At 40.5% G+C, this 12,011-nt stretch overlaps 1 protein-coding gene across 3 annotated transcripts in view; it reads left to right on the forward strand.

Annotated features, from left to right (window-relative positions):
- SLC11A2 (solute carrier family 11 member 2) overlaps positions 1-12,011 on the forward strand; it is a 73,256-nt gene that overhangs the window by 15,067 nt on the left and 46,178 nt on the right. For all 3 annotated transcript variants that reach the window (XM_089480781.1, XM_089480765.1, XM_089480773.1), the window contains exon 2: positions 2,636-2,719. In XM_089480781.1, the coding sequence (XP_089336907.1) occupies positions 2,686-2,719 (34 nt within the window). In that variant the 5' untranslated portion in view covers positions 2,636-2,685. The remainder of the gene's footprint in view (positions 1-2,635; positions 2,720-12,011) is intronic.

A 12,011-nucleotide genomic window follows, 5' to 3' on the forward strand; every position in this document is an offset into this window, starting at 1 on the left:
CCAATTTTGCGGCCGAGGTTAAATAAAATAGATCTTTCCTGCTTTATGTTCTAATTCTTTGTTAGTCATCCCCAGAAGGAATAGCAATGGTTCCAAATCAATCCTGGTGTCTATGATTTTTTCCCATTTCCTTGTGTATATCAGACCAAAATTTCCTTGCACGTTTACATTCCCATCACATGTCCATCATGGTGCCTACTTTTTGTAGGCAATTCCAGTTTTAGGAACATCTTGAAGGAGCTAAAAAGTTGTTAGCACTTATAGCTGGAGATAAGAAGCAACAAGGAAAAATTGGCAATTTTAGGATTTCCCCCTCCACTAGACATTTTTCAATTTCTTCAATGAAAAACTTGGAAATTCTAGGGAATGTCACAAGATACTTTTTCTTTTAGTTAGTTGTTTTTTGTTTGTTTGTTTGTTTTGGTACGTTTTTCTATATATATATATGAGTTTACTGATTAAAAGTATGCAATATAAATTGATGTAAATTTATAGCATTGGGGAAGCTATACATTTATAGCATTGTACACATACAAAACGTTAGAATTAGCTTCAGTTTTGTTGCTGACCAGCTTAATGCCACATCTCAGCTGTAAAACAATAATAATGCTTTCTGTTGTTGACTATAAGATTTGTGGTTTATGTTTTTAATGTTTATTTTTCTCTGTATTTGAGAAGGTAAAATGTGAGATATGTATCTTTAGGGTACTGCAGATTGTTGTGTGTGCACTTGCTCTAGGGTTGCCATAATGGAGGACCTCCAAACCGGGACAAATGTAGGACAAGGTTTGAAAATGTAGGACTTTTTTTTTTTAATTTCCTGGCTAGGAAATTAAAAAAAAAAGTCCTAGATTTTTAAACCTTGTCCTCCTCCTCCTCCTCCCGGTCTGGGAGGAAGCCTCAGCAGGCTCCCAGGCCGGGAAAGAGGCAGGGGCCGCTCCTCATCGCGGCGTTCGCCGCGGTGGGAAGCGGCCTCCTCCTCCTCCCTGGCCTCGCGCAGGCCTTGGAGGACCCCGCGGCCGGAGCTCCGACCGCGGAGCCGCCTCGAAGGCCTCGCTGGGGCCCAGGAGGGAGCGTCTCCGCGGCTGGAGCTCCAACCGCGGAGAGCCTTCCCAGGCCTCAGCAAGGCCTTGGAGCCGCCACGGGGGCTGAGGTGGCCACGGTGGGCGGGGCCGTCCTGGTTTGGGCGCCAAACCGGACCGGGACCGGGTTGGCACCGCCCAAACTGGGATTGTCCCGCCCCCCGGCGGGATATGGCAACCCTAACTTGCTCTCTTCATTCTCTCTCTTTCCACCACCGGACTGTACTCACAGTTTTGCATTTACTCAAGCATTTATATTTTTGAGGCTGCAGTCCTGTGTGTGCTTACATGAAAGTAGCTGTCACTAAACCAAGTAGATTTTTAAAGAAATGTGCATAGAATTGTCCTGTAAATTTCATAACTATACCAAATGGTAACATGTAGTTACAAATTACACATATATTGTTAAGCTGTTTGGTAAGTTTCAGTTTGACAAGAAAGCAGCTATTGCATGTTTTAAAAAACCTGAATTTTCTCCAGCTATAGCTTCAGAATTTGTAGAAATCGTAAAAATCTCTATATAGCAGAGACCACAGCTAGATAACTGCAGTCATGGAAACCTGCACTTATAGGTCGAACCGAGTATTGATGACATATTCATGCAGATTGGAGTGAGCAAGATGTGAGTGCTTGAAACTCAGGAACTTGCTTGATAACCCTTGCTTGAAACTTGCTTGATAAACCTTAGCCCTCCATGGTTTTTCGGGTGTGCAATAAATATATGCGTGCCACATGGGAGGAGGGGTACATGCTAGCCCCATCCCATCCATCTTTGTATTCTTCATGTGAAAATGATGTGTCTGAAGAGGAGAGCCTGCTCTGAATGCAGGACAGAATGCAGAAAAATTGCTCATGTAGAGATTCGCTTCACTTTTGCTTGAGAAAAGAAAAAATGGAGGGAGCCAGAGTTAATGCATGTGGAGTAAACATGATTACCAGATGCCTGAAGAGAGTACTAAGGAATGAAGCAGTTGAGACAAGCTACAAAGTATAAAGTAGGGCAGAAATGAGAAATTACCTGCTTTGTGGGCCTCTTGATGTACTCTGCCATGTTGATCTTGGTGTTCTGCTTTTTGTATGGATTGGGTGGTGGGGAAGTCTTGTGGAATGACAGGTCCATCTAATAAGGATTTCATTGACAAGAGATGTTGCCTTTCATGGCACATTTCTTATGCTATGCTCCTGGTGGGTGATGCCTTGTTTAGTGCTTTAAGTCAACATACCCTGCATATTCCAACATCCCTTCTCTTTCAGGTTTGTATCAAACATCTCCCTGTGCATCAGCAACCTCCATCTTGATGAATGCAGCTTAGCAAGAAACATGTGCTGTACACAGTCTGGCCATATGATTCTATATTTCATCTATCCCTGTTTCTTTCACGGTCATATATCTAAATTTTCTATTGTATCTGCTTTCTCCAGGCCTGATTTCCCAAGGAGAGGGGAAGAAGATCAATAAGAGTTCTAAAAATGTACAAACAGTTCCTGCCTATGGCAGCTTCTTGTGTAATCTTGGCCTAATTGTGAATTTAATTTCTTTGCTCTTTTTGCAGTTAATGTGACTCCTTCTAAAGATCATAATTCAGGAGAGAAGGTTCCTGCCATGACACCTGGGAAGGAGCAGGAAGCATTATATGGTAAATCAATAAGACAGTTTGGTTAAGACTAACATTGGAAGAACTGAAGGTCAACTGCTGCAACTAAACCTCATCAGCTTAAGTCTCTTATAGGCAACTAATTGTACAATTTGAAGAGTTTTTCTATATGTTTTTTGTCTGTCACATTGTAAACCACCCAGCAGTGTTCCACATGATAATTTTTACGACCTCCCAAGATTACATTATCACCATCTTCCAGCCATTGTAATGAACACTTTCAGTTTGTTTTGAATTGCTTTAAATGGCCTATACTGCTGGAAACCATAACCTACTTTATGTTCTCTGTGCTTTCTCAGAACTTCTCTCAGCATTTTATTTGTTTAATCTTCCCTAACACAAGATGGGAGTTGGAGATAATTTTTGTGTTAGGCAAGTATAGATCTTCTTTGACCTGATAGCAAAGACTTAACAGTAGTTTGGCTTTAACGGACTCACATTAGGTATGACTATGTTTAAATAATCTCTTCCGCAGCTATTTCAGCCCCCACCCTTCTGAAAGAGAAATCATTTTACCAAACACCTTTCACAAGATGAAGACTAACTTAAGTTGTCATTGTGATTTTTTTGCCTTGTTCCATAGTAAAATTAAACCTAATATCTTTTGGACTGATCTTGTTCAGTATTATCTGCAGTGGGGTTGGTAGCATCTGCTGCTCTGGGGGCTGCACATGCCTTGCACCAGACCTGGGACAGCTGAATCCTCCCCTTGCCCCCACTTTCCCCTCACCATTGCACTGGGACTCCTAAGGAATAAACACCAGCACTCTGTCCACCTCTGCTCTGCACTGATTAGCAGTGGTTCTCTGCTGCTGGTCTTTTCCCTCCTGGGAAAGAACATTGAATTTTACAAAGTCTCTGCTCTGCCTCTGAGCTACAACTCCTTTCCTCAATGGTTTCTTGTAGCACCTTGGAAGCTGGTACCCTGAACTTTCATAGACTTAAGCCTACTTCCTTAGATGCAGTCAGGAAGTAGGATATTGCCTAAAATCAAGGTGAGTAGATGACCATATGAATGGTGACTTAATCCCCTAGTGACCCTGAAACTGTATTTGTCACCTCATCTACATAACCACAAGTTTTGCATTTCTATTGCTATTATCATACACAACCTGTTTATATAGGTCTGTCTCTGGACCATCCACTCCATGCATCTGAGGAAGCAGACTCAAGTAAATAAAAGCTGATTCCTCTAGCTTCTCTCTTTCAGTTGATTTCAAAGATGGTACACGATCCCTTTGCATACTGATTTTCCAGACTAATGCAGCTTTGTCTTTGAATTTCCTCAGTGGGTTCAGGGTTCAGCCTCTGTGTTCTAGGAGAGTATATGTTGTGCAGTATTGTCCACCTTTGTCTTGTAGGTGGAAGTTGTTTTCACAACTGCATATGTTTTTTTCTTGACGACTAACAGAGAATGAATGCTATCCTAGCCATCACTCCCAACCACCATGGCACTTCTTTATGGTGGAGAAATGACTTCTAAATGATTTCAGGATTTAGATGGATTTCTTCCCGATTGAAATTGTATTTAAGCTCAGTCTTCTTAATATGTTTTGACACAACCACATGGAATAGTTCCTACCTGTTATTAGCATATAACTGTTCTTAACATACACCTGTCAAGGGAGCTGGCAATTAAGTCTGAACTTGAAGCCCTTCCATCTTTCCTTCTTTCCTTGGGTAAAAAGCATAATATTTTCCTTGATTATCACATTTTTTCTGTTTGTCTGCAAGAGACCAACTTCCTTATTTGTCAAGGTACCTTTGTGGTTTCTTTGGCATGAGAAGAAAACTGAAACAAATTCTCAATTCAGAATCTTTATCTGAACGTTTATCTGCTTCTGCAAGTGTCTTCTTACTTAGAATGAAAGAGTTAAATTCTGTCAAGGAAGTTGAGTTGAGAGTTAAAAGTGAGTACCATATTTGAAACTTACTGGCATTGGCTTAATTTCTTCTACTTCCTCAAGTGTCTTCCTTAGAAGTTTCTCTATCAAAATATGGTGTGTAGTTATATGTGAATGAGTCAGGAATGTTGCATCTCAGTGTTAACCACTCAAGCGGCAGAAACCTGCTGGTGGAAAAGAAGGAAAGTGGTGAATGATTTTCAAAACCATGTAGGCCTCTAATAGCCTATGCTAGAACATTTAATGGAAGTGGCTTCCTTCTTTAGGGGAACAGCAGGGATTCCTTTACTACCCCTATTCCACTCCCAGACAATCTCCTTCCTTGCTTTCCGAAAAGTCCCTGGGATGCTCTCCTAGGGACCAAAGGATTGTACCATAACATTACAGTCATGTATACAAACTGGCTTCTCCGTAAGCTCTGTTGAGCTGAATTGGCCTTACTTCTGACTAAAAATGCAGCTAGGATCACACTGCTAAAAGCAGAATTTGCTTCAAGAGCATCTTTTTCTGTATTCTTAAAATGATGATAATAATGGTAAATGGTGACTAATACAAGTTATTTTTGTTCTAAATTAATGGATTAAAATGATTCCGCAACACTCTCAGCAGCAAAAACATTGCAACAGTGGCCTTTGGTATCTGGCAGTCAGGAAATTTGCCTTGGGTTGCAGAGTACAGGAAGCAAGATGTACGAAAGACCGACACTGCACCATGGCTTATAGGTGTATAGATCAGTGCACCTCAAGCTATCTGACATTGGGGGACCAACACTTACTTCCCTCATGTGCCAGGGACCGCTGCCATATTTGTGCCCGTTGGCTACAGTTTTTTTTCTTTCCTGGAAACTTGCCATAAGATGGCTTATGGACTTCCACTGTGAGTATCACTGCTCTAGATTGAGCTCATCGTTGAGATAGATGATATTGCAAAACTCTTAAGAGAGCAACATCTGGATATCTGGAAAAGTTGACAATAATAAACTGTGAGGAAATCTGCTAACCAGCTTGTCTAATACTGCTTTGTCTAAATCAAGAGCAACTTTAGTGGGTACAGTGACCAGTTCCTCCTGCCCAGAGACTTACTATGGCTGTATCTCTCCATCAGAAGTAGACGTCAACTTCCAGGGGGTTGTTGCGGTATCCCCCCCCTTCAAAAATTGCTTGAATTTGAATTGGGTGTATATGGGGGAGCATACATTCCTTGTTTTAAAATTCAATCACACATCCTGTACACTTCTGGGAGCATGATTCTCATTTTAAGAAGGGAGGAAAGAAATGCAGTGTAGGTGTGAAGTGAGGGGCACTAAGATATTCAGAGCAGCATGCGGCCCACAGATCATCTGTTCCCTACTCTTTATGTAAAGTAAAGCATTTGTTGCCTAATGTAATGGTTGTTGATGATGAAAGAATTGGAATATTTGCAGTGGCTGCATCAAAGCCAAAAAAGATTTATTTATTATCATTTATTTATTTTATTTCTATGCCACCTTTCTCCTAAAAGGGACCCAAGGCGGCTCACAAGATAAAAACACATTAAAACATTTTTTAAAAGACAATTAAAATAACCCAATTAAAACACTACAAAGTTAAAATTGAAACATACAAAAGTTAACAAACATAATCTAAAACAGCAACCCCCCAATAAAATTTGATTGCAGCTATTGCAGTAAATTCTAATGATAACATTTTTATATACGTTATTTATTTAAGGCTTATTCCAGAACACATCAACAGATGACTTTTTCTTTCTCAGCCTCTTTTTGTTTTAATGACTTTTATTATGGTGGCCAGAAGATCTATGCTTGTTTAACATGCTGGGGTTAGCTGGTTAGGCAGGCTTATCTGCTCTCCCTTTTTCTCTGTTTTGCTCAGCAACCGATTCTGGAGGAAGCTGCTGCTTATCTTGCCTGTTGTAAGCAGGCACACATGACCTAGCTAGAGTAGAATCCCATCACTTCCTAACTCAAGCTTTATTGCATTCTTTATTGCAGGCACAGTGCTGCAACCTGACACCAAAAGTCTATTATTTTCCAGCCCCCCCCCCCCTCCATCCACCCAATGTGAACACTGCAATTAAAAAAAAATCTTCCAGGTAGAAAAAGAATGGGGAGGAATAGAAGCCTGTGTACACAAAAAAAGTCTTTATGGCCTGATACAGACAGCCAAAATAAAGCTGCTTCGGGTCACTTTGGAGGTATGGTGTTTCAATGATACATGCGTCCTAAGAGTCCAGAAGCTGCACCAAAACCACGATCCAGTCCTAAGGACTGGAGTGCAGCTTTGGTGCAACTTCCAGACTCTTAGGACGCATGCATCATTGAAACACCATACCTCCAAAGTGACCCGAAGCAGCTTTATTTTGGCCTGTCTGTATAGGGCCTATAGCATGGACACCTCACTATCAGAGGCTTTGTTAACTGCAGTGTGCCTGTATGTGGTTAAACAATAGATCATGTCGATTAAATGTGTTAAACCATCTGAGGTCATATGCTTCTTTTCCCCACCAAAACCTCAATCTTGCCTATTGAATTTACCATGTCATTAATTCAAGACACTCTCTTGTGCTCTGTATGAAGTTTTACAGTGCTCTATAGTGTTCTAAACTAACATTTTTTGGTTCTCTTTCGCATGCATAGAATCCACTGGTGGAATGATTCACAGGCATAAAGGAGCTTGACTAATAGTCTTCTCTATCTCCTAGTGTTTTTACTAACACACATGTTGTTTTTTCCATCAATTATTCATGTTGCAGAAGATATGCTAATTATGCTAGTTGTAGATTTTTTTTTAATTCTGAGCAATTGTAAATGGTTAACTGCTTGTTTGTTAAACTTTGCAGTTTACATTACACATGAAAGCTTAAGGCATGCCATCTTGCAATGAATGGCTTTGTTAGCACATTATGTTAATCCATGGCTTATGTTAGCCATGGTTTGATTCTTTAGCCATAGCATTCCATATATAAGCAAACAAAATGTGGCTTGTCTTCTTCATTTCTGACCCATTTCTATCCTGCCTTTTTGTCAGCTCCTTTTTTTCCTTCAGAGTAGAGAAAACAGGTCAAGGACAAGCCACGATTCTGCATTCAAACATAACAACTAGCTGTGGTTTAAATAAATCAGACTTTATAATCTGTCAACAAACTATGGTTTCTAATTGTGCCTGGCTAACAGTCCATTTTTTATTTGCAGTGGTGCTGACACAGCAACAAAGCAGAATTCGGCAAATCAAAAAACTTGACTATTATTATTATTATTATTATTATTATTATTATAGTTTATTTTATAGCACTGTAAATGTACACAGCGCTGTACATAGAAATGATAAAATCAATAAAAATGAAACCTGCCAATGGCGTACAATCTACAAAATAAGTATAAAACAATAGGTAATAATATACATTGGTTAAAATAAGCAAGTGTTCATTACATCTGAACCTAGCCTCTCTAAATTTAATAAAAACATCTAACAACCAGTTCTTCTACCAACAACTTTAATTACCCTCTGGTACTTTAATGTCTTATCCCTTTTTTTCTTTTCTTTAGATTGAGATTTTTATCAATGGCCTTGATTTTATAATAACTGGCACACAGTTCCCACTGTACCTCTGAGCAAGGAATCCCATGAGTAATGAATCGCCAGCAGCTTTCTTTTCTTCTTGTTGCAGTTGATGGTTAGGTTGGCTTCTTCTCTGGCATGCAGTGTTTCTTGCTGCTGTTCTCCTCTTTGCTCCTCTTCACCACCATTATCCTCAGGAAGATGTAGGAAGCAGTTGCTTAGTTGGACCAGTTCCAGATCCATGCACAGTCTGCTCCTGACAGTGACTGTCTTCCAGGGTACTACCTCACTATTACAGCCGTCTTCATTTTCATTGGCAGTTTCTTCCTGTTGGTTTTGTAGGATCAATTCTCCATCTGTTCTACCCAGAAGGCCCTCATGTTCTCTGATGAGTTGAAGAGTTTCAACATGTAGCTGCTGTGCATTGGCCTTCTCTTCTAAGAGGATCACTAGTCTGCACTTGCTGCAGGCGTAGTCAGTGAGTTTTTCTAGCAAGAAGACAAATATGGTACATACATTGTAGCAAATAATGAGAGGTCCTTCTTCCTCTGTCCCTTCAGTTGTTGTTTATCCACCCCTTTCAGTCAGTAATACCTTGTTACTGATGCAACCACACATACTGCAGAGTGTGGAGCACTGGTCCTCAGAACTGAGCTCCAAAGACTGAGGAGGCAGTTCTGTAGAACTAATGGCTGATCATTGAGCCCCCAAGCAAGTTAGTGACTGGTTTCACTTATGGAAATAATGGTTTGGCGGAAGATTCCATAATTCCTTGCTTAGTTGAGAGACAAAAGAAAACATGCTAGAAGAGCATACTGGGCTCACCACCTCCTTAGACCATGTGTTCAGGCCAAAGACAAACGAAAGCCCTCACACAAACCTTCAAACATCAAAGAGTCAAGAGGGTTTAGAGTGGCTGCCTTTTTCCAAACATTCAATGAGCCATGTTTCCTTACTATAGTATCATTCTGGAAAATACTGCACAGACTGTGTTTTTGGTAGCTGTATAAGAGGAAAATATTCAGAGTTCTTCCACCAGGAAAAAGGTGGCTGTTCTGAAAACTGAGGAGAGTCAGAATTGTGTTCTGTATCTTAAACATAGCCATCTCTTTTTGGTTAGCCCAGAATGTCCTCCTAATATTTTTTTCCCCTTCTGTTTCTCAACTAAGCAAGGGATTATGGAATCTTCTGTCAAATCATTATTTCCATGAGTGAAACCATTATTCTCGAAGTGGGCGAGATGGTGTCACAAAGATACAGTAACAAGAGAAGATGGAAATAGAGCAGTGGATGGGCAGTTCAAAGATGACAGAAGAGATCCAAAATGGTTTGTGTGATCTTTTATGGGTGCAGCAATGGCCATGGCTTGCCACACTTAGTAGCACAAAAGAATCAACAAAATTTATTATCTGAGCCAATTTGTAGACTACCTGTGAAGGCAGAAATCTACTGCTACTGCTTTTATGTTGGATTCCTTACAGAAGTAAGGGTGTAGAATTCCCATTCTCTGTGTCATACCTTGGTCACCAGGATGAAATTACCAGTTCCCCAATATTATGTAAGACTGCTGCCACTTCTTGATGCTAGCCTCTGCTAAGAAATCCAACATGACAGGTTGTGGAAAAAGATTGCTCAGTTGGTTCCCCTTGTTTTTTGTAGAACAAAATGCTTTCATTACTGACCTAAATTTGCTCTGCAGCCTACACACCTTCCAAAAGAGGCCATTCCAGATTCTTGTTGTCTGCCAAAGCAGTGTATTATCCTTTTTTTGTCAGGTAGCCAACTTTTCTGAGCATAACTTCAGGGAAGCTGCTGCCAACCGGTTGATCCTGTGTGTTACATACTGTTCCCTAGACTTTCCCAGCTTTGTTTAACTATCTGGCCAAGGTGAGTTTGGCTCTTCAGGAGGTAGAATTCTTCTTCCATTGGTGATAGTATTCATTACACAATGCGGCTGTACCTTTAAATCCATCATGTAAACAGATTGGTGGAGTAGTGTCTCCTCTCATGTAGGAGGTGGGGAAAGTGGAGGTGTGGGAGGAGAAACCCAAGTGCGTTCTTGCAATAGAAAACTTTCTGTACGTGTTCCCATTTTAAACTATAAATTGGTGGCTTCTGCACCTTTGAGGAAGCAGATGTAAGTGAAGTTCTGCTTCCTTCGCCTCTGGAAGCAGAAGCAGCATGCCACATAAAGAATACAAGCTTGAATACAAAAGTGAGTACAGTCAGAATGCGGGGATCTGTGGTGCAGGTTGGAAAATAGTAGAATAGAGTTTAAGGACTGGGTACAAAAATATTAATTTTTTTTGTCTCTTGTAACTTATTCCTTAGGCAAGAAAAAGAAACTGTTTTTTAAGAAAAACTTTTGTTTGACTACCTCTACACAGAACATGTTGAAGCTAAGACAAGGATTGGGAATGTGGGATCCTCCAGATGTTACTGGGTTACTACTTTCATCACTCATCCACTATGAATTAGACTGAGTAGGGCTAATAGAAGTTATAGTTTGAAGCACCACTAGTTGCCCTCCACTACTCAAATGGGTGGAAGGGTGTATTTAGGCAGCTCTTCTCTCAGCACTTCTCACAGTTTAAAAACAAGATTTGATCTGTACCAGAAGTCACTGTATTCACCAACTTCAGTTTAAAAGCAGCTAGGTTAACTTTCAGGGCTTGATAAGGAGATGAACATTTACACATGAGTGTAGCTCTACTGGGCTGGACCAAAAGTCCATTTAAGCAGGCATCTTTTTCCAGCAGGGATCTCACAGGAAGAGTACAAAGGCTATTCCATGGCAATTACTTAAGGGGTTTGTGGAGATTTTATAGAAAATTGTGTGTAGTGGTTGGGCTTGGTTAGAATATCTGTGCTTCTCTCACTAAACAAACATCATAAGAGAGCTTCAGGTGAAAGACATGTTTTACATCTGAAGCAAAAAGAGCTGGCAATAACTGATTTTTGGTATGTAGATTCCTAATGACAAATCTTAAGTATCTGAAGATAAGCAAAGAAAGAGAAAGAAAAGTGAGTGAGTGAGTGATAGGCAATTGACAAAGTCAGAGGTACTACATTAAACAGTAGAGTAAGAAGGGGGGATATCAGGGGACACACATTCAAATTGCAGAGAGGCCTGGTTTACAAGGGTAAGGGTAGAAACGACTATAAGGACAGTTACAGCTAGGCAGTGGAACATGATGTGCAAGGATTTCTCTGGAGAGTAGTTTGGTGGGACTGTTAGCCAGCAAGTAGAGTATTGAAAGTGAACTACAGTAAGAAAGTACTTTCCCTGGTCACTGCATGAAGATAGCTTTGCATAGACTTTGCACCTTACTGGATCACTGCTGCAGACTTGTGAACTTCCACAGGTCTGCACTGGAGCAACCCTGAATGTTGGGATAATGATTTAAGTGGCAACATCCATGTAGAATGAAGAGCTGTCAAATTTGGTGTATGTGGGGTGGGATGGGGGGAATCGTCAGTCTTAAAAGTCATTATTTGTATTTGTTATGCACAGGTGCCCAGCTAACATTATAAATGCTTGTGTTCTGCTTTCCCCCTTGTCATGGTGGAGAATTGGTGAACAGTATAAAAAAGCACACTCTTTACTTTTCTGTCACCTTTGAAAATTCTTTGGCCCTTCTTTACTGCTGTTTGGCCATCAACATGCAACAGAAGAGTTAATGACTGAATTTAGAGAAAGGCTTTTTAAAAATCCATTTTCAAAAGATTTGCTTTTGGAACAGCTTTCAGCTGTGTCTTCTGAAGGTGTCTAACAACTTTGAAGCCATCTTGAAGGAACTGGAGAGAAAGCAT

This window comes from Sceloporus occidentalis, unplaced genomic scaffold (genome assembly GCF_023333645.1).
Source record: "Sceloporus occidentalis isolate IW3139 unplaced genomic scaffold, rSceOcc1.0.p SCAF_1, whole genome shotgun sequence".
In the NCBI taxonomy this organism is placed as follows: Eukaryota; Metazoa; Chordata; class Lepidosauria; order Squamata; family Phrynosomatidae; genus Sceloporus; species Sceloporus occidentalis.